The sequence below is a fragment of the Neopelma chrysocephalum genome, unplaced genomic scaffold (assembly GCF_003984885.1).
Source record: "Neopelma chrysocephalum unplaced genomic scaffold, ASM398488v2 Primary Assembly neopelma1_62, whole genome shotgun sequence".
Taxonomy (NCBI): Eukaryota; Metazoa; Chordata; class Aves; order Passeriformes; family Pipridae; genus Neopelma; species Neopelma chrysocephalum.
The window spans coordinates 3886672-3909988 of NW_020897719.1; the positions used below are offsets into that span (position 1 = coordinate 3886672).

Below are 23317 nucleotides of genomic sequence, written 5' to 3' on the forward strand. Positions count from 1 at the left end.
GCTATCAGGAGGCAATCTTTCAGAATGAGTAAAGATGGAGACACAAAATAATTCTTTACAGACAGCTTTGTATTACTTTGCTATGGGAACCCTCATCCATCCTTTGCCTTGGTGGTCAGTTTGGTATTTTTCCTGTGAGTCTCATGGCTGCGAAAAGAAGTGTATGAAGGAAGATTTAAAAATCCTGTATCTGAAACAAACAAACAAACAAACCAGAAAGTAGACTAGATTCTGGTTTGCTAATTCAGTGACTATCAGCTGGCAGAGAGCTGACAACTCTTTTCCTATAAGATTCTTGCAAGACATGAAGCACAGACTCTCCAGGAATAGCCTGTCAATGCTATACATGATTTCTCTTTCTTTTTGTCTTCAGCAATGGCATAGTCAGTTACAAATTCTCACATATGAATGGTATTCTAACAATGAATCTATCTTGCCCAGTGAGATACTACAAAGATCCACGAATTTGTGATGGTCCCACATTTGTATGATATGACTATAATGTGAAATTAGTGCAAAACAAGCTCACACCTCCTCTGAAACACAACACCGGGATTTGAGGATGTCCCATGATGCTAATGTTGTGCCCTAAGTAATCCTTTTTATCATGCTACAGAACCACACATAGCAGAGTGAATGAAGTTCAGATGCCTCTGGATCCTTCTAGTTTTTGTGCAGTTCACTCACACAGAAGTACTTTATTACAAATCTCTGGTTTTGAGGATTTTAATTTCTGGTAATGCCAGCATTTCTAAATGGCACAGGGTACCACTGGGCCAACACTGATTTGAGTTAGCACAGTTAGGAACCATTTCACTTGCTATTAACAATTTGATGCTCAATTTCATGACTGCTGTTTGTGTCTTGGAATGTTAAATTTATGTTCTCTTGTGGTCTAATTTTAGGATACTACCCAGAGTGGACTCTGGAAAAGGCTTGTAGCTAGGAGAGTGCTATGTGAGCCAAACTATCCCTGGCATAACTAACAATGTTGATATGAGAGATGAATTGGCCCCTATGTCTCTTTACTGTAGGAATACTTTCTCTCCAGCCAGAGTAACAGCTGCAGTCTGCTTCTGAATTTAAAAAAATTAAAAAAGCATGCTTTTTTCACAGAGTGCTCATGTCTTTGTCTTCACACTTCGGTATTTCTAATTTTTCTGAATTATTTATACAGGATCACTTGCACATCTCAGGTTAGAGGTATTTTTTTCTGATGCACACTTCTCTAAGAGTATGTGGTGACCTACATTTGCCTCCCCTTGAAATTCCTTCATCCAATACAACAGGTGCTCTGTGCAGATGGAGCACAAGGGGGGGTGAAGGTCAGAGCAGGATTCCTCCCCCAGGGTTAGCAGAATGCACAGATCAGTCTGCTTCTGTACATCCATGTACAGAGCCTCAGTACATCCATGGTGCTTGCTTGCACAATGTTGGGTATCATACCTTGTAGCTGGCATATGCCTCGTCACTTTCATTTCCAGGGGATTTGTAATGACATCAAAGTGTCTGTCTTCACTTATAATACACAGAAATAGTTTTAATCAATAATAAGCTTCTTAAGTTAGTAGTTATGCCTGCTTGGTATGTATTTGCATGCAAATAATACCTTTTACCATTAAGTTAGTATTTCATAGACAATGCTGCAAAATTATTCATATAAAAATAATTCAGGATCCCAATAAAAACTAAGTGAAGCAAGTTGTAATTACATGGTATGGTTTTCAGTGCTTTTCAGTCTCTATGTAAGCCTGTATTTCACAGGATAAAACTTAACTAACCACTTTGTGTTAAATAATATAAAAGTAATAAAGCTTCAGTTACCTTTGATTAAGGAAAGAGTAAATGTGCAGACATTAACTTTAGAGTAAGTCAGCATTGTTGAAAAGCTACTATAGTGTGAATGTAGGTAGTAGTGGAAATGTATACATACTGTAGGGGAAAATAAATCCCTTTTTTTCCCCCTCTACAGTATGTATCAAAATCACTTTTTTTCCCTAGAAGAGTTTTCGAGTGAACATAAGAATGAAAAAGATTACAATATCAAATGGTTGAATCAATTTACAATGTGGTTAAAAATGCCTAAAGATTTCTACTGATTTCTGTAAAATTTCATTAGTTTCACTGCCTTTAAATGCTGTGGGTTCATGAGTGCACCTACAAGGTCCCCCTAAATTTCTCCCCTGTGCCCTAGTCTCCTGAGTATCCACACTGTGCACACAGATGTGCTCCTGGGCTCTTTCTGGAGTGACCAGACTGGCTGAAGGGACAGTCCACTCCAGCTCCAGCCAGTGAAGGTGGATGAGACTCTACCACGGTTAACTTCCAGGCTCACCTGAGAGTGTCTTACATAGTATCCCTCCTGTCCTCACACCCTTCTTTATGCACTACAATGCTTGCAGACCTTCCCATCCTGCTCTCAGGACTAGAGAAGACCTTAGAACTGTGCTATCCAGTGTGGGTTGGGTTTTTTTGCTTCATGTTTGACCAGTGATAATTTATTTTAAATACCCTTTATTTGGACCCTATGGTCATTTAACTTCTATTTTACTCACATCAGTAACAATACATTTGTATTTCATTGCAACGTATATGCTGTCCTTGAGTACTGTGGGGGTTTCATGGCTAGATCTTCCCCTTCCTGCCCAAACCCTGGAGCTGTAGCTGGGCTGGTGGGTGGACAGGCACTCTGGGAGGGAAGCTGAGAACCAAGAAGGATAGTGTGGTGTAAGTCAAAGGAAGAGAGACCAGGGTTCAGGATAGGGCAAACAGCACCAAACCTACATCAGTTTTAAGTTATTTGGAGTATGCCCAGAGCCCTTGCAGAAAGGCAGTCTCCAATAGTGGCTTGAGGATGCTGCTGCTTGCCCTGAATTTCATGAGAAAAGCCAAAGCTACCCGCAGTGACAGTGGCTGGTCATGACGGCAGATGGAGTTGTGCAGGAGGTATGGTGGAGCACAGATGGGAAGGGCCATGCAACAGGCATCAGGGTCACTGCAAGGCTCAGCACCTAGACAAGGCCAGCCTGCTCCAGACAGCAGCTTTGAGCAATGGGAGCTCAGGCCCCTCTTGACCCAGTGCCAGAGGTCAGGTGGCTTCATGGTGTATATACTTATGGTATAAATACCTCAGGATAAGCATCGGACAAGTTGATGAATAAGAGAACTGACTGCAAACTGGGAAGATTTGTGCAATGTGTTTAGTGTCTTGACAAGAACATAAAATAAGAGCCTGAAGGTCTGATTTAAATTGTATTCCTAGAGATAGAAAAGTGCCAAGATATAACAATAAGGAAGTAAAAGATATACTTCATATAGTCTCCTTTTTGAAATAAAATTTGTAATAAGTCTTACTTTTTATAACAATTTCACTTATTTAAATGCTGCCTTTGCCTCTCTGAACAATTGACTTTTATAACTCTACTACTTTGCACTTTGTGATTTTCAGTCAAAATCACTTACAAAAGACCACTTAAAAAAACGGAAGCAAACACAAGTGAAAAGATTTAATAGCTAATCTGTGGTAGGCTGTTCTGGACCTAAGGAAGAAATTCATTAGCTATTCAGTATGCATTTTAAAAATCATACTGTCTTATCTACTGCAGCATGTTAAGTGCACAATACAAATATTTGAATAATCATGACATAATTGTAATCCTACCAAAACCCCAAGGAGGGTAAGTGGTTTCAGTGAGCACAGAATATCCTTCTATTTTATTCACTTGCAAAGTAATTGGTGCAACATACTTCATTCCAAACATATCCACTGAGAGAAGTAAGTGAAAAGAATAAATACTGTAAATAGATGGATGTATTTCACTAATGTAGGAGGCATTTTAAAGGCAACTATTCAGTAGGAAGCAATAATGTCAATGCAGATTTAATGAAGTCAGAATATATTACATTGCTGAGGACTGCATTTGTAGATGCAAACCAGTATAGCTCCACTGCCTTAGGTGGAGCTTTACCAGTCTATTACTTCTAGCTCTGAAAAATCTTTTCAAACATTTTCAGTTTCATCTCCTTTCTTCCTCTTCTGTTTCTTTGTAACCTATTTTCTTCTGATTTTTTTCCCCTACATCTCTGTTCTTTTAATAGGTCTAATGATTTTCTTCTTCATCTCCACTTCAGTCTTCTCAGCTTTCTCCAGGAACCCTTTTTTCTTTATTTTGTAGAAACATAATAATCTGGACTGGAAGGAATCTCTGGAGGTCACCTATGTCAACCTCCTGCCCAAAGCAGGACTAATTTCAAAGTTAGTTCAGATTGCTCAGGGCTTCCTAACCAATTGAGTTTTGAGTATCTACAAGGATGGAGGCTGCATAACCTCTCTGTGCCCTTGTTCCAGTCCTCAACCCCTTTTTAAAAAAATTTTTATTTTTAATATTACATTATGGGTTTTTTTGCAGTTCTGCTCCTTTAAACAGCTTCCATTATTCTTCATCTTTGTTTTATCCTTGTGCCTGTCTCCACCTCTTAAAGTTGTAGCAAACATATTATTTTCATGGTTTCTGAATTTTCTGATATACTTCTTTGTATTAGAAATATACCCCTCGCTTTGATATGCAGCATTATATTTGCTCCTCAGAGGATTCAAACTAATGCCATATGGGTAGAGGTCATGTTGAATGACCACAGCCTATTGCCCAAAGCCATTCAGGTAACATAAATACTAGAACTGACTGCCTTAAAAAACCCATTTATCGTCCTTTGCTCCTGCACAGCTGACCCATCTTGTATTTGAAAATCAGATGTGTGCCTAATATTTGTAGAGTTTCAGTAGTTTCTGAAAGCATAAGTATAAAAAGGTGCTAAGTACAAAAAGGTGTTCAGTTGTCTGGCCTGACATTGCCTGAATCACAAGATTCACGTTTGGAAGTTTACTTTTTGTTTCAGTTGAAAGTTAGGGAAAAAAATGGCTTAGTTGGCACTGGATTTTGTCCATGGCACTAACAGGAGCTACTGGAACAACTGGCAATCTAAATAAATTTTGTCAGTTTTAATTTGCTCTAAACAGTCAATCTTTAGGCAGAAATAGACCTTCAGTGTTTACTATAGAAGAGTTGGTGTTCCATTTTCATGAAAAATACAGGGAAAATTAAGCACATTAAAATGAGATTTAAGAAAAGTAATTTTATTGTTTTTTAAATGGTCACATTTGAAATAAGCATTGCCTTTTCTAAAATAATGAAAATATATTGTTAAGAATACCTTGTTAAAAAATTGAGTCATGTTCTTATACTTGCTTTGAAGTGATCTACAACAAAGCTTTGTTCTTGAAGCGAGAACATTACAGTTTTAACTTTCCTGATGCTTAGTGCTTCTGTTTATTTTTAGAACAAGTAATTTTGCAAATCACAAACAAGTGAAACATCACATCTCAGTGAGTGGATATTTGCTTACGTTTAATTAACTCATTTACTTCATCACTGACAACCGTTCAAGTTGACTACGAAGGAGAAAACTTGCTGCACTCTGATTACTGCTTCAACAAGTAAGATACAAGAAAGGGGAAAATTCTCATTTGCTGGAGAAATCTGAGGCATGTGCAACTATTGCTACTCTCAATTTAATGCCTTCCTATTGTTCATATATTTTATGTCAGTAAAATCAAAGCATTCATCCTTAAACTTTGCTCTACTTTTGCTCTACTCTGCCCATATATTAGTTTTCTGCAACATCTCCAGGTACCAAAATGCGGCTTATATCTTCGTGCTTCTGTGGTGGGAAGGATGGAGCTCTTTCCTCCTACCTCCTATTCTTTTTCTCACCCAATTCTCAGAACTGGAGTTTTGTTTACATATCATGATCAGTCTTCTCCAGTGTGTACAGTTTAAAATAAATAGTTTGGAATGCTAGCCTCCTGTTGGATTACTTTGATATTCATGGTATTTGGACACACAGGCTTTCTGTTTGCTCTAACTTTGCAGAAGTCTTCAGATTTCAAATATTTGTTTCTTTTCATATGACAGTGCTTATCAGTGACCTCGCACAGAGAAGACAGTTTAATATGCATCAGAGAGCTTCCATTTTCTGCGTAGTCAAGAAGACAATTTGGTATTCTCAACAATACTCAATATTCTCAAGATTATGCTGGATACCAATATACATTGGAACAATCCAGATATCCCTTCTACAGTCCTGGACTCTGACAGGGAATGTATGACTTTAGTAGTGGAGGCTCTTCCAGTACTACATAGCTTCACTCCGTGATCAGCCCATTCCCTCACTTCAGGAGAAAAGTATGGCCTCCTAACAACCTGCTTTCAGTAAGGCAGATAATCCACAAGCTCCATGCAAAGGATGCCAGGCTACCTGAATGCTGGAACAAGCAGCTTTATGAAGATTTTGCCCAGAGAAAACAACCTAAATGGGGGACTCGGAGTTAAAACAAGTCCCATCTGTCGACACCCTGATGTCAGGCTCTCTCTTGAGATGCCCTTGCTTCGTAGCTGCCTGGGGAGACGTCTTCACCCCAGAGCTGAGGGGCAAGGGACGGTGATGGGCGGTGGGTGCGCGTGGGTGACACTGATCCTGTGGGACACTGACACTCCTGGATTTCACCCCGCGGCCTCTGCCGCTCCTGGAGGGAGTTCGGCGTTGCCGGGCTTCTCAAAAGACCACACTTTTGCTGAAGCGACACCTCTCTGAGGTGGCAGCGCCGGCTGCCCAGCCGGGCAGAGCCGGCTGGACGGGGCCGAGCCCCCCGGGCCGCCCTGCCCACCCCGGGGCGGGCGGGAAGGGGGCGCTACCCCGCCATTGGGCGGCTCGTGTCCCGGGGGCGGGCCTGGCCCGGCCCGCGGTGGAGTGCGGGGATGGCCCCGCCTGAGGGTAGCGGGCACCTCCGCGCCGCCCCGCCGGCCGCGGGGGTAGCGGCACGGGAGGCGGAGGCACGGACGGGAAGAGAAGGGCCGTCCTCGCCCACCTCGGCGGCGGAGAGGGAGTTGGGGGAGCGGAGGCGAGGGGTGGGAGGAGAGAGAACGGGAGCGCGGGCGCGGTGCGGCTTTTCGCGGGCGTGTGCGGGGACCGCGGGGGCGGTGGGACACGAGGCGGGGCGCGGGCGCATGGAGGAGCGGCGCGGTGCGGGGCCGGCCCGGGCGGGCGGCAGGCACTGAGGCAGCGGCGGCCCGGGGGCTCTGCGGGCACGGCAGCCGCGGAGCGAGCCATGCGGGGGGCGAGGCGGCTGGCGGGTCTGCTGTGCTTCCTCTCCCTGCTCCTCACCGCGTCATGGGGAGTCCGCTTCCACCCGGGACAAGGTAAGCGAGCGGCAACAAAGGCGGCGACCGTCCCGGGGGTCCTGGCCTTGCGGCGTGCGCCGTGCCCCGCGGGGCAGCCGCCGTTCCCCCGCCGCCGGCGGGCGGGAGGAGGCAGAGCTGCCTCCCGGTGGCAGCAGGGCGGCCCTGGGGCGGCGGGGCCAGGCGGCCGCCGCAGGGTCTCGCCGGGCGTGCTGGCGGCAGCCCCCCGCCTCCCGCCTGTCACCGGAGCCCGGGCTGGCGCCACGAGTGCCCTGCCAGGAGCCGTGCGGATGCCAGCGAGGGGTTGCTGTGCTGTGGCGGCAGGCTGAGCGTCCTGCGCTCTGTTGCAGAGACCTTAGTGAAGCAGCTCTCCTCCTATGAAATCATCACACCTGTCCGAGTGAATGAGTTTGGAGAGGTTTTCCCGCACACGCATCACTTCAGAAGGAGGAAGAGGAGCTTGGAGGCACCGCTGGAGCCTGCTGCTTTCCGAACGCATTACCAGCTCAGTGCATACGGGCAGGTCTTCCAGCTCAACCTGAGTGCTGATGCGGGCTTCGTTTCTGCTGAGTACACGGTGGTGCACGTCGGCGCCCCGCAGAAGCAGTCCTCCCCTGATTTGCGCCACTGTTTCTACCGCGGTCATGTCAATGCCCAGGAGACGCACATGGCTGTCTTCAGCATCTGCGGTGGCTTGGTAAGCATGTTGGTCAGTGTTTCCTGTCTCCATTCATATTCTTCTCCCTGAAAGAAATGAAGTGGGATGCCTTTGCCGGAGAGCTAAGCTGGAAATTCTTGGGCATCGTTCCAAATAGTTGGTCATGAAATGTCTTGGCATCAGCAGTGTGCAGTCACGATGATACTTTTTTGGTGGGATATACAAATGCTGCTTTCAAAGGATCTGTTGCTGGCCAGTAATGTAGTTGGTTGATGTAACTCCTAACACCAAGAGCATTATAACAGAGGAAAAAGCATAACTTAGAAACACAATAAGCTATTGATTTGATAAAATGATGCTGTCAGTCGGCATCAGTTATGTGTTCGTAGCTTAACAGATACTGTGATTGTGAGTGAGGAATAATGGTGCTTGAGATGATGGGAGAGGAGCTAGTGTTGATCTTTTTTCTTCCTCTGCTTTCAGCAACACTGTAGAGGTATGTGATATTCTAGAAAGTGTGAGCAGTGCTTTCTGATTATGTTTCTGATAAAAGGGAGTGGGAAGCTTCCTGCTAACTTCAGTGGGAGTATGTCTATGAAATGCTTCTTAAGAACTGAATTGAGCAAACAAATCAAAACTGCAATGATATACATTCTTTACTTATCCCTTCATAAAATTTATTATATCTTCCAAACTGATAATGGAGAAATAATATCACATAACTGTCTATCAAAACAGTTGTATTGTGTTGCTGAATTTTATAATTTTTTGCCTGGAAGTCATGAGGACTCATATCTAGTGCTTTACCATGTCACTATTTATTGAAATGCTGAGGGCAAGTCTGTGTGACGCGTGCACACTGTAAAAATAGGATGTTGTAAATATTACTGAGAATTTAAGTTGAGGTTGTTCCATTTTTTTGCAGTCACTCAGGGAAGTAAAGGTGTATTTTTGGAACCTGAAAACATCCAGCTTCGTATTCTAGTCACTTTCTACTAGCCTACAGAAAACAGAATGGAGTTTGTTGGATGCGTGCAGGAGCATTTAATATGTATTAAAAGAAGGTGATACACATGATGAAAGAGAGAATCAGACATAACTTGTACTTGAGAGACACCTCTATCTTGTGCTTTTTCTTGGATATTTGGGTATATACAACCTGGTCTTTGGGTTGGTGTGTAGACTTTGTCTAGTCCTTGGAAATTACTGGAAAAAGGAGCATTTGCAAACAGTAATTCTGTATTCATCTGAGTTTTGCCTATATATTGTGCTTTACAAACAACTGCCATTAGTTCTTGACTGCATTATCCAAAACCCAGTTCAAACCTATACTGAACACACACTGTTGTACTAAGAGACAGAGTAGGAAAGATGAGGGATCACAAATATGGTTGGTTTTGTTTTATTTTTTCCATGTTTCATGTTTTAATAGTTGCTCAAATACCATTGGATTGAGAATAGTATCATACTTTATATGGAATAAATACGAGAAGTTTCAAACCTTTCTTTTTTCTTAACCTTTTTTGCCTGTTTGAATTTTATTCCTGTAAACTATTGCTCTTCATTACTTGAAGGGACCATGTGCACTGAAAACAATTTTTCTGAAAAACACGTACCTACTGCACCTAAAAGCTGTCTCAACTGCCTATTATTTAGCAATTCTCAAACTCTTCAGCACAAGACCCTCTTCTTCTCTGTACCAATTTGAATGTCTCACTTCTCGTTTTTCTCTCTCTTCCCTCCCTGGCCCCTCACTGGTACATTACAGCCTGCATCATGTATGTGACCACTCAGAAATCCCTGAATGCTTTTAAACTGAGCCTTTGCCTCTTCTAGATGAGCCTTGTGAACTTTCACTGCAGCTTCCAGTTGGACTTTGTGTCCTCAGTCATTGCCTGACTGACAAAGTGCCCAGCCTGAGCCACCAGCAAAGGCCTTTCTGTCCTGATGCTCCCAGGACCTTCTCTTACCTCTTGTTTCACCTTTTGCCCAGGCAAGCGCAGCCTTTGAGGGCATGCAGAATACCAGCATTATGGCTGCTTTCTCCTCACTAATGAAGCTGGCGAGGTTTTCAGAAGAAGCCGAGCCCTGCATGGGTGCTGGTGCACTTTTGTGGGACATGCCTATAGTTTTGCAGGGAGGGATTGTGTGGGGACAAAGAGATGGTCATAGCCAGGTGGTTGCCTATAACTACACAGTGTCCTCCAACCTGACTCAGAATCTTCAAGCTTATGTTCTTCCTCATCCTCATGGATTCAAAGCAAATGTGACACTCCTTGTGTGATTGCCAACGGAGAAAACTTTTTTGGAGTTCAGAGAAGAATGGATGTGAAAAGAGGGAAATAGAGGCCAAGTGGAATTGTCCTGTGAGATCTTGTCATTGTCCCTGAATGCATTGTCCCTGAATGCATTCCCCACTCCCAGATGGGGCTACTCTCAAAAATTAGCAAAAAGGTGTTTTTACTCTCAAGGTTTTTAAAATTTCATAGGTGCATTCAACAAATGTACCTACAAAAATACACCAGTCAGTTACTGCTCTTTTACTGAACAGTGCCATGCTTCATGAATACATCCAAACATTGAAGTCGGATTGCTGCTGAGGTAAGATACTATTTATTGTGAGCGAGACAGTAGAAAACCAGTGACTTGATAGTCTAGCATTGTATTTATTTTAAGTAAATCCCTTCTTTTTGTAGATCTGTTTTCCTTGATGCTGAACTTGAGCTTAGTGTAATGGAAGTTAAAAAAATATTGCTTTGAACTATTAGGTATAATTTTGTCTTCCAGCTTTGCATATATAAGGCAGTTGCTTATAATTGACCAATGCTGTAAAAGCTAGGGAGGAAAAAATGACCCGAACATAAATATAAAGATATACAAGAAATGTAACAATGGAATTTTAAAAATTGCTCTGGAGATGCACCTTAATCATCTGAAGTGAAACCAGGTACTTGTGTTCATTTTATCCTGTAGGCATCTATCCCCAAGTTCTGCACTACTTCATTAACTGCTTCACTCCTGCTTCTCAAGTTCCATCTTTTCTGTTTTTGCATTCTTATGTTGAGTGTGTTCTCCCCCTCCACTCTGCTTTGCCTTTTCGCCCTCAGTAAAGCCTTTTTCTGGTGTGCTAAGAGCATGGACGAACCAGAGTACCCATGGAGCATTGCTTAATGGCTCTTGACACCCTGTATGCAGTTTTGTTGTGTTACATTTCGGAGCATGCCCTGGGTTCAGGGGTGCAAATGGCACAGGGACGTTAGAAGGTCAGCAGGGAGTCTATAGTAATTGCAAGGAGGGAGTGTGTAATTAAGGAACTTTGGGATCCATCAAAGGCAGAAGGTCATTTGGAGTGATGGCCTGGGTGCCTAGTTGAACATCTGATCATATACAGGCATATTTCTTGCATCTGTAGAGTAATTTTTGAGATTTCATGCTTTATTTCACTTTATTTTCTTAAGTTCTGTATATTTTTTACTTTTACTGCATTAGTCAGTTATAGCTTTGTACAAACACAGGAAACAAGATGTGCTGAGGATGTCCCTGGATGCATGTAGAGCTCTCAAATGTTAGCCAGACAGCAAAATCAAAGAGATAAAAACCCAAAAGCTTAAAAATCATTTAACTTTTGGGAACATTATGACTTACAAGTTTGTTGACAAATAAAAGCAAATACCAGTGAATAAAATGTCTTAAAATAAGGGAACTGTCACCATTTATTACTAGAATGCACCTTCAATTCCTAGCAGGACCCCATCTAAAGAAAGGAGCTTTTTTTTTGTTTTTAAATCCTGAATGAATGCTACAAAAACAGTTTGTTTAGTCCTTTGAGTAACTTGGTATTCTTTCTTGGGGGTTAGGAATATGTTGACTGTTGCTGAGGATAGTTAAAATCAGTTATTGTGAGCTGGGAGGATGTGCCAAAGGTGACTACTGTGAGAGAGGGAAAGGTAAGAAAGAAGGAAAAATGCATTGTTTTGGGTTTATCATCTGTGGTATGTAGAGCAACTTCACATGCGCACTGACTGGTGGAAGTTAAGAGTAGAAAAGTACACATGAATCTCTTCTTGTGTGGATTGCTAGCTGTCAGCTTTCTGCAGTCAGGGAGGGCAGGACTGCTTTGTTCTAATGTAGCTTTGAAGTGTAACAAGGTCTGTGTGACAAGTTCCTTAGCAGCTCAAGGAAGCCCCTTGGTGTAACACTCCTTTACTGCACATCAGACTTACTTTTGTCTGGAGAATGGCAGGAGTATGAACCTACGTGAGGATCTTCAGAATCTTCAGTAAAAGAGGTTGTGTTTATTTTTTTGTTAATAAGGGTCAGTGAATCACCTTTCTGAGAGGTTTTGAAAACAATTCTGCCTGGTACTATGGATGGGTACAGTGGTTCCTTTTAAGGAAAAGTAGGCAGTCCTGGAATTTCTTTTAATGAAATGTGATTCTTTTTTTAAGTGTTTGGTAAATAAAACCCCAAAAAACAAAGCCCAAGAAGCTAGTGTTAGGGTAGCCAGCATCTATTTTCTTGTGAAGATCTAGTGGAGGTCACGGACTCCAGATACTTGCTCCCTGGTTTTGTGCTTCTTAGTACTAATAACTTCAGTGAGTGGAACAAACTACACTATTTTTTCCAAGACAGGTTTAACACTTGTAACTGAAAGATATGCTTACCTTAACTTAATGCTTTAACTTAAAAGCTGTCAGTTCAAGGAAGTTACCTTCTAAATCTGAAAAGGATTTTATCATTCAGGTCGCATTTATAAACCTATGAGCATCCATAAAGCACAAGCTAGGTTTTTAGGTTTTTGTCTTAAAGTACTGATTCCATCATTCCATCAAGCTAGGAAAAAAATCCTATGAAAATGTCAACTCAAGACAATCAATCTTGTTTTAACAAACCAAGTCTTAATGCTAATGACTGGCTGATGTGAGGACTTCCACTTAGTAGTTCTAGTTTCTCTTGTCATGTAGGTATACAAGATGAGACTCCAGCCCTGAATCTGTGCAAAACAGGAAAAATTTCCATGCTTCCATTATGATCCTGTGCGTTGTCTCTGATCAGCATGTAGTGGTTTCAAGTAAAAGGCTTTACTTTGCAGGTTAAAAATACAACGTTCTTTCTTTTTGGCTGTTGTTTTTGTATCTAAATGGAACAAGTGACCAGGAAGTAGACTGAACTCTTGTCTTTACTACTTGGAAAAGGTCTAGATTAAGAATTTTGTCCTTGATTGTTTCATTTGATTTTCCTTTTTCCTGCTTTCTTCTGTTTGTTTATTCTTTTGCTCTTGACTTAATTTCTTTTGCAATTTTCATCTCATTTACTTTGGTTTGTGTTCCTATTATTTTTTCCCTAGTATGTATTCTCACAATTAGGACCAGTTTTTAAACATTTCCACTTCTGTGACACTTGATCTAGCATTTTTCAACAAAAGTCCATTTTAATGACTGCAGTTGTCTCAAGTCTTCCCAGTGTTGCCCTGATGGTCACAGAATGAATGAAATACATCTTATACTATTATCTCATCTTTTTTTGGCTTTGTTTTCCCACATATAGACACTATACATATTTCACATACATCTGAGAATGGACCATAACACTTGAATTTACTTGAATGTGATCCTGTATCCCAGAGTCAATTTCTGCCTGCCTGCCTGCCTTGGCAAAATCACTATTAATCACACAACTTGTTATAAAATAGTGAGACAGCTTAGGTCCCCCCCTTCAGCTGTTATAAAAGACCTGAAACCTCTCCAGTATGTTTTCCCCAGGCTCTACTTTTCCAGAAAGTATTTCCACAGATGCTATACCTTCTCACATGGGCCAGCACAGATCACCAAATACAATTGGTGATTGCAATTGTTAATGGAGGAAATATATGGAGTTGCTGATTGTGCAGCTGAAGATCTGTCACAGAAAACATCGTTATTGAAAGCAGTAGGACCTGAGTATGTGTCTTGCTGTTCACCAACGGTTCTGCATGAATTGTCCTTTAAACGGACTGGGACCTGCTTATATAATGTTTTATGTCAAGGGTGCTCAACCATCGCTGGCCTGCCTTTTACCCACATCCTGTGTCTGGTGACCTTCCTTCCCTATGGCTACTTGGGCACATTTTGTTTGCCAAATAAATGGTTCTGATGGCTGCAACCTGTTCTTAACTACTGCCTTTATAGTTTGGATCTATTTGACACAGGTGAGTTTGCTGGAAAGCTGTGGACATCCACAGGAAGTTTGATTTACTTTTATATATATATTTACATATATACATGTTCATTAAACTTCCAGGAAGTACACAGAAGGTTCTGTGCATGAGTGTGAGTGATAGGAGTGTCAGGGGAGGGCAAAGGGACAATACACGTGGCCCTTTGCTGTCACTAGGTGAGCTAAATTACTGAAATGATGTGCAAACACTTTTTGGTTGGTTGGGGTTTCTTTGGGTTTTTTGTTTGTCTGAAGTTAATGCTTCCATCTCCAGGTGGCAGTCAACAAGTCAATAGTTAGCCATCGTGTATCTTGGGAAACTTTGTACTCTTGGAATAGATAGGCTTTCCACATGAGGTAACGTATCTGTGGTAGTCTCAGTTCTCATTCTGTTTCAGATGTAGCCTCATGTAGAAAATGGCAAGGTTATGGTAGCAAAGCCAGACCCTGTGAGAACAGGTTTTACCTTCTGGGAATGTACATATTGACAGAAGTACTCAAGGTAGCTTGAGCTTGTGCAGCTGACTAAGGTGAAAATCTAACCAGACCTTGTGTGTACTTGAGTGATAACTGCCTGATGGTGCTTGTGAGATTGAAGGGACTATATAGAACTATTCATCTCCCAGTGAGAAGAAAAGGTGGTTCTGCATGTACTTGAAAACATCAAAACTAGGAAGTTCTCTTTAAATGGAGTTAAGTTGCAATTGTAAATTTGCTTGACATTATCTGAGATGGTCAAGGCAAGATGATATGATGGAGTTTCCTCCAGGATTAAGAGTACGGATTTCCTAGATCTGTGGTCTATTGGAATACTTAGCTTCATGATAGTTTGTGTTAAAACCAACCCCTCTAAAAACTGAAAATCAAAGCCAACTACCCTTCCCCAGAAAACCCCAAACAAACAAAAATATCCTTTTATGTATATGTACATTTTGTTTTGCCAGTTTCAGTAGGTATTGCAGAATAGCTGCCTTTCTGTAATGGAATCTCCATGCATATAACTATGAAAAAAACTGTTATGCATATTTTTAATTGACTTGTCTAGCTTGTCCACTGTGAATTGCATATAAAGGTAAAAATAAATAAGTGGCCTCTTTCTCTTCCTTCCACTCCAATGAATCTTGTTAATTTTCATGAACCTCTGATCTTTCCAGCTGGCTTTGAGATTGTTATTGTAACATTCTCTCAAGTTCTCTGCTATTTAGCCTGTCTCTTTTTGTTACAAATTGTATTTAGAAACTCCTGAAATACCATTTTCATTAGTTTTCAGCCAGAGTTTCTTGCATAGAATAGCTTTACAAAGTGATGTTCAGGGTACCCATTGCCAGGTTTTATACTTCCTGCAAGAATAATCTTTTCTCCTATGTGTTATTTGTTCCTGAGTGAAAGTAACTCAGCAGTAAGGACACTGGATCCAGTGCTATGGTTATATAAGCTGTGATGTAAACATAAAAATAGGTAAGATCTCTTTAGGCATTTACATGGAACTTAAATTTCAATCTGTAAATAGGTAATTTTATTTAAGCAGTGATTAGATGCCTTTGCAGACCTGAATGCTTCCAAGCCTAGGTGAATGCCCCATTAATTCTTTTCAAGGTGTGATTCAGCATGCTAAAGGTGTGATTACTGTCAGCTTATGAAATCATAACATCACAGAATTTGTAAAGAGATATAGTTAGATCATAGTTAAACTTACGAGGAAAGGTGTTTTTGCCTATAACAAACTTTTAGCATTTTATTCTCTTTCTAAGAACTTCAAACATAATGTTGCTTTCAATCGCTTCTGAAAAGGTGTTAGATATTTCTTCCTGCTGCTTAGCTGGTGTATTATTTATGATTGTATTGCTATTTTCTTATTTCTCTTATGTTAGCTCTGGTCTTAAGAAATTAGCTTGCAGCCACTAGCTCTTGTTGTGTTTCTAGCTGAATTATCTTCTAATAGAAATACTTCTTCCAGATGTTGGCAGTGTACCATGATCAGATAGCCTCTAATAATTCTTTCTTTAGTGAACTAATTAAGCTATGCTGCTTAAGTCTTTAATTAGAAAACATAACAGCGAAGCAGGAAGAAAAAGGTGAAGGGCTTCTCACATCATTCAAGAGCTTTGAATAAACACAAGGGGGAGGGATGGAAGAAAGGAAGAGAATAATATAAAAAGAAGGGATTTTGTAATTTACTTTGACCATTAAAGTGCTCTTGCTGTAAAATACTTGCAGGTTTTTAAGTTGAGTTGAGAAGCCATACCTTGAGTATGTGAAAAATACTTGAGCATGGGAATAGAGCTTACCTGGAGGGGAGTCTACCGGTTTAGAGTCATGTTTTCCAGAACTTCAGTTGTTCTTTCAGAGTTTTTATGAAATCTTTTCGGTTGTGCTGTTGGACATATTAATTCCTCGTTTCTGAAACCTGCTATATATCTCTTAGTTTTCCATGCATTCTATGAAGTTACGATTATACATAAAGATGTAATTTGTATATGGGCATCGTACATTCTTTAACCATAACTTCTGCAATATTTATTTCTATTGCTCTTGGAATAGAGCAAATACACTAATTAAGACTATACAGTTTTAAGCCACTTTAAACCACTAAGTCATACCATATATAGTGAGTAGCTGCGTTGATCCACTGAATCTTGATTTAATATAAAGTGTTTAACTCATCTGTAGTATTTTAAATCCAAAAAATAAATTATCATTCTCGTGTGGGTTTTGTCATAAATTTCCTCAAATCTATGCATATTCATAGTCCTGGGTAGCACTCCTTCTTTGGACCACTTATTTATGATGTGCAAGAGACTGTTTTCAATTTTGTACTCCACTTCTGCTGAAGAGGATTTTTAAATTTACTTTTATCTCTTTATCTGAGAACAGAAATAGAATGTTACAGATAGATTTCCTGTTAGATAGTTTGAGAGGCTGTAGTGGGTTGACCATGGCTAGATACTAGGTACCCACTTAAGCCACACTCTCGCTCCCCTCTGCAACTGGACAGAGGAGAGAAAATATAACGAAGGGTTCATGAGTTGAGATAAGGGCTGGGAGAGATCACTTGCTGATCACTGTCATGGGCAAAACAGACTCTAAGTGGGGTTATTAGTTAAATTTATTACTAACAGAATCAGAGCAGGAGAATGAGAAGTAAAATAAATCTTAAAAACACCTTCCCCCCACCCCTCTCTCCTTCCAACTTCTACCTTCTCCCCCCTAGTGGCTCAAGGAGATGAGGAATGTGGGTTATGGTTGGTTCATCACAGATTGTTCCTGCTGCTGCTCAGGGAGAGGAGTCCTTCCCCTGCTCCATTGTGGGGTCCCTCCCATGGGAGACAGTCCTCCATGAACTTCTCCAGTGTGAGTCCATCCCATGGGCAACAGTTCTTCACAAACTGCTGCACTGTGGGTCACTTTTCCACGGGGTACAGTCCTTCAGAAACAGGCTGCTCCAGCATGGTTCCCCCACAAGACCACAAGTCCTAGCAGGAAAACCTGCTCCAGCGTGGGCTCCTCTCCCCCTAGGTCAGCAGGTCCCTGCCAGGACCCTGCTCCATCATGGGTCTCCCATGGGGTCACAACCTCCTTCAGGCATCCACCACCTCCAGCGTGGGCTCCTCCACAGGCTGCAGATGGGTCTCTGTGCCCTGGTTATCCTCCATGGACTGCAGGGACACAGCTGCCTCACCATGGTCTGCACCACAGGCTGCAGAGGAACCTCAGCTTTAGTGGCTGGAGCACCTCCTCCCCTTCCTTCTCCACTGACCTTGGTGTCTGCATTGTTGTTCACGTTCTCTCACTCTGCTCTTCTCAGCCTGCTATTTGCATCTGCCCAACAACTCTTATTTCTCGTTCTTAAATATGTTACCACAGAGGCATTACTCTCATTCCTGATTGGCTTGGCCTTGACCAGCAGTGGGTCTGTCCTGGAGCCAGCTGGCATTGGATATACCAGACATGGGGGAAGCTTCTGGCAGCTTCTCACAGAAGCCACCCTTGTAGCGCCCCCACTACCAAAACCTGGCCATGCAAACCCAGTACAGAGACATCTGTAGACGATAAGTAAATCCAGTTCATTTCTGATTTAATTTCCTGAAAATGCTTGGGCTCCTGTTTCAGCACTCTGCCTCTGTTGCTGAGTACATGTAAGTGACTTTTCTTTATTTTGTTTTACTAGAAGTATTTTTCATTTGGATGTCATAGCCCTTTTCCTTGTGCACCCAAGATGTAATAGCTCTATTTGTATTAGCAGAGTCTGTCACCACGTGAAGTATCACTTTCATGAATGGAAGATTATAAACAGGCAGTGTAGCTGGTGACTGAAATTTTGTAGACCCATGTGTTAGGAAAATGAGGAGCTAACCATGTATAGCTAATCAAAATCCACTTCTAGTTTTCATAGAGAAAGTAAAGGATTAGAATTGGTGGCTTGAAGTTCAATGTCTTCTTGGATTTTGAGTGACAAATACCAAATACCTTTCTTAAGATAGAGAACTACTTATGTTTAACCTTATGTTTAACCTTTGCTCTTACTCACATACAACATAATTGAGTTCTTCTCAACTTGGATAGGGGATGTGCAAAAAGTCTGTTGTGGTCTACTGGTGGGAGGCCTTCCTAACTACTCAGTAGTAGTAATTACTTCTTTACCTGTACGTTGTTGAAGAGGAGAGAGTTCATTGAGGAAAGAATGAAAGCTTGTTCCCTTATAGATGTTTGCTCAGCTATTTCTTCCATACTTAAATAGGCAGTTGATCCTGGGGTACTGTGTGAGAATCAGTGGGCCTGACTGAGCAAGTGAGAGGAAGCTTGACTATATTTTTCTAAAATAGCTATCCCAAGTATTTGTAAGGGTGGACTCTCCAGTCTTGAAGACGTTCTTTTCCTGTCTTGTATTAATCTTTTGATTTAAAACAAAACACTAAGAATAATTGTGAGGTCATGAAGCATAATAAAGGATTCTTCCCTTCCAGCTATCTGTCCTAACTTTTTGATCTGTAAATTTATGGTGTGTTATTGTGAATTTTCAAAGTGAGGAGACTCAGTCAAAAACATATGTCCTAGTGTTTGGGGGTTTTACCCCCCCCTTTTTTTTTTCCAGAGTGAAAGTGTAGAAAAATAATATAGCCGTGTTCTTGCAGTTCATCTTTTCCAGTGGAAGTCTGATATTTTATTCTGGAAGTTGAGTTTAGTTTAAAATGTAGTACAAACTCTTTCCTTTTTAGTTCTGGGCTACTATTCTCATAATCTTTGTGTTTGTTGTAGCTGAAACCCCTTCTTTGTAAAATCCAGAAGTCTGTTTATTGGAAAAGCCACTGAAGAAACAAATTCAGAATATCTGCTCAACCTGTTTGAAAGAATAGGATGGAAGTAAAATGCATGCGTGAAATAAAGCTGTAGCAATAAAGTTCTTACTTAAATCTAAAAGAACGTGCTTTAAATATGTGTTGTCTAGAAATAGGGTTTATGGTACGTCAGGAGAAAAGAATTAATTAGCTTGTTAGTGTTGACCAATAATATGGGGTCAAATTTATGATGTTTTGTTTAAGGGGACTTTATAGTATATGTAATAAACACTAGCATGAATCTTAGCAGCAAGAATTGATGCTTTGTCCCTGAGTGACATGCTCTTGTTTGCCCCTGTCATTTTTCCCCAAAGGTTGCACCTTAGGACTAACTGACAAGCTGTATCATGTCTGTTTTCATGAGGCCCTTTCCAAGGAGGCACATGGTGTTCTCAGTACACTCGGTCTGCTGTCCTCTACAAATTGCATGTCCTGAGAACACTGGATGTGAGAAGGCTAAACTGAATGTAAAAAGGATCTGGCATGAAGACTACTTGCAAAGAATTTAAATAAAGATGAACAGAAAAAGTGCTTCTATGAGTTAGATTTAAACAGTCTTGAAGGACTGTTAGATTTAGAGGTTAGATCTAACTCTATGAGTTAGATTTAAAAAGTCTTGAAAGGAAAATACTATTTAGCTGTGTAGTGCAGAGGATCCATCTGTGCTGTGTTTACAGTATCTTTAATAATGTTATGTATCAGGCAAGATTACAGATATTCTGACACATGCCTGAAGCCTAATAGACTCTTAAACAAAGAAAACTGATAACTTCTTAGAAGGATCCCAAATTCAAGGGATATTACAATTCCAGTACAGTACCCTGGACACTAAGGTAGACTGCAGCAGTTTTTAAAAGACTTAGTAGATTGTTTAAAAAAAACCCCTTCTCTTCTCATTTATTCTGCTCTGACACTCTCTCTATAACCTGGAGTTTCAAGGTTAGCATGAACACCTCATCTCTTAAAGCATATTACGTAGATTATTGCTATTATCTTACTGGTCAACATGCCTAACTGGCAAAACATCTGCCAGAATGCAGTACAACTACTCACTCGAGATGCTTAATTGACTAAAGTGAGAAAGTTGCTAAAACATCTGAAAATAATTTGATGAAATTCTTACATGTGTTTTCCTCCTCATGGTCTCCTGAAGTGAAGTTCTTAAACCATAGGAAACTATAAATTTGGTTAGAAGTGCAGTGAGAAAGAAGTGATTCTGTTTTAGGATGTCATAATTAAAAGGATTATGAGGTGGGGGGTTGGGGAAAAGAAGCTAAATTTTTGCTCTTTTTCTTTGTGTATGTGCCAATGCTTTTGTTAGTAATCAAGTTCTTTTGGTTCCCATTACATAGTTAATGTGTGTCTGAGATGAGTGGGGGGTATGTGTGTTGGGGGAATCAAGGAGAAAAACCCTTTAATGTCACTGTCATCTTCAAATTCCTGGTACTTATTTCAAAGTCTCTAAAAAGAGAATCAGGTTAACATTGTTTCTAATCTATGAGGAAAATTCAATTTTAGAAGAAAAATATTATATAAATTATGTTAAGGACAGAAGGCAACAAATCAGTCCAGAATTTGGACAGTACTCAAATTCTGAAGTTCTTGATGGCCTCTGCTCTCCTTTGCAGCGTTCCCAACTGGTCCTGCTTGGTTATACCTGGCTTCGCTTTATTTTTGTTATCCCCTTTGTTTCATTAACTCTGTATAGTGATTACCTTTGATCCTTTGTTAATATGCAAGATAGTCTGAGTTACCCTGGTGGGACAAGTCTCTGAAAGCAAAATTCTCTTGCTTTACCTTCCAGCTTCTATCTCCAGTGCCCACTAAGGTTTCCTCTGTCTCACATGTAAATGTATTATCATTAACTTCAAAATATTATCATAAATAACTTTTATTTCAATGAAATTTATTTTTATATCAGTATTTTTAGTGGAAAATAAATCAATTACTTCTCTTACTTTCAGACGGGCATCTTTAAGGCACATGATGGCGAATACATTTTAGAACCTCTGATGAAAGCAGATGGAGGTGAACATGAAGATGAACATAACAAACCACATCTAATATACAGACATGAAGAACTTAAAAAAAAGTACCAGAAATCCCATAAACCTTGTGAAGTTTCAGGTATAGTCATACTTTTTCAAATGTCAGATTTTTTTTTAAAAAAGTGGCAAGATTTAATGTCATAAGTAATATTTCTCCAGATTGTTCCATTTGAACCTGCGCATTTCTTTCACATGGGCTTGGCAGGTCTCCCTTTTGTTTTGTGTCGGTGGCTAATTCAAAAGTAGGACAGAGTGTGCATATAAAAAAAGAAATCATGATATTGCAAGAACTTCTCTGTGGGTTTGATTTTTCAGTCTTTACATATGGGACAATGTAGGTGTAAGAGTAGATCCATGGAAGTTGTTGCTTATATTCACAGAAGATAATGAACTTATTGTAAGTCTAACAGATAGTACAGGACATCTGTCTTCCTTAATAATGGAAGTAATTAATATTACCCATTAATGTAGATTTTTGTCCTTATGAGTATTTTAATAATTTATTCATGCTTGTCATGGTTTGAAATCCCAAAAGCCAATTCCTGATTCTTAGCCCCCCCTCCCACATCTCAACCCCGTGTGAGATGGGTTTTTCCAGACAAAAACACAAGACTCAATATGGGGGGAAGGGAATTATAGTATAAGACTGTACGCATAAATAAATAAGTATAATACATTACATACAATCTTAACTCTCTCTCTACCATGACAATAATATTTACAATGGGCCAAATCTCTTCTCCCTCCAAATTAAAGTCCAGGAGGGAAGAAGAAGGAAAGACCCCTTCCAGTCTCTGAGCAGCAGTTCTCTCTGTGTCTTTCATGAAGCAGATGTTGGCTGAATCCTTGCCAATACACACGAGGGAGTCTCCAAGTCTCTCTCGGCCCCCCGATGCAAACGAAGGGTCTTTCCGTGGGCTGCATTACCCCAGACAAAGGTTGCTCCACCATGGTCATATCAATGAAGTGCAGAAGCCTTTGTGACGGTCTGGTATCTTCAGGGGGAGTCAAGCCCCTTTACAGAGCTTCTGTGCTCTGCCTCAAGATGGCTGCCAGCTTCTCTGAAGCTGCAGCAAGGGGGGGGGCCCAAGGCCACCCCCCACACACACACATTCCTTTGGCCGTCCTGGCTTAGCTCTCAGGAGGTCTGAGCTTCTTGCTCCTCTCTGCAGTGCATACTGCACCCCAAGACTCTTTCAAGTGAGTCTGATCATCCTCCTCTCTCTCAGAGGAGTCTCCAGGGAGTTTGGGAAGTTTTGGTTGTCCAGTTCTTACCCAAACTCTCTCACTGTCTCTCTCCATCAGAGATCTCTGTGTCTTCCTGCTCAGCAGCTCTGCTGCTTATTCTTATCTGCTTGGCTCTTTGCCACTGCTCTTCGGACGCTGGTGTCTCTGCTGCTGCTCCATCTGCCCACTCACGGTGGAGAAAACTCCTTTAGCTTCTCAAGTCACAGACCTCAGTCCAGTCTGACACTGTTTCTGAGTTTCTATGACCCCAGCTGGGGGCTGGGGGGCCGAGGCCCCCCAGAGGGGCTGTCGCCCCTTCCTCCTTGTGGCTTTCACAACATGGCTTCTCTTCCTCTTACAACAAGAACAACTTCTTCTTTTCTGGTCTACTTGTGGTATGTTTATATTTTGCAGGAGCACTGATTGGGTCAAACCCCAAGGGTCACCACCCCCTGGGGGTTACCACTTTCTTAGTTTCAGGGGGAAAACCTGGTTCAAACCACTACAACACTACATTTTAATAATATTTAGTTTTATTTGAAATAGAGTAGAGTAATTTACAAGCACATTATTAGGATATGTGACAAGTGAATGGTTGTACTTTCACAGATTCACAGT

General features: G+C 41.1%; 1 protein-coding gene across 4 annotated transcripts in view; it reads left to right on the top strand.

Annotated features, from left to right (window-relative positions):
* The first annotated feature begins 7127 nt into the window (after positions 1-7127).
* Positions 7128-23317, top strand: part of ADAMTS20 (ADAM metallopeptidase with thrombospondin type 1 motif 20) — a 100772-nt gene continuing 84582 nt past the window's right edge. For all 4 annotated transcript variants that reach the window (XM_027682237.1, XM_027682239.1, XM_027682238.1 and 1 more), the window contains exons 1-3: positions 7128-7256; positions 7586-7932; positions 21389-21551. In XM_027682237.1, coding sequence (XP_027538038.1) covers positions 7166-7256; positions 7586-7932; positions 21389-21551 — 601 coding nt within the window. In that variant the 5' untranslated portion in view covers positions 7128-7165. The remainder of the gene's footprint in view (positions 7257-7585; positions 7933-21388; positions 21552-23317) is intronic.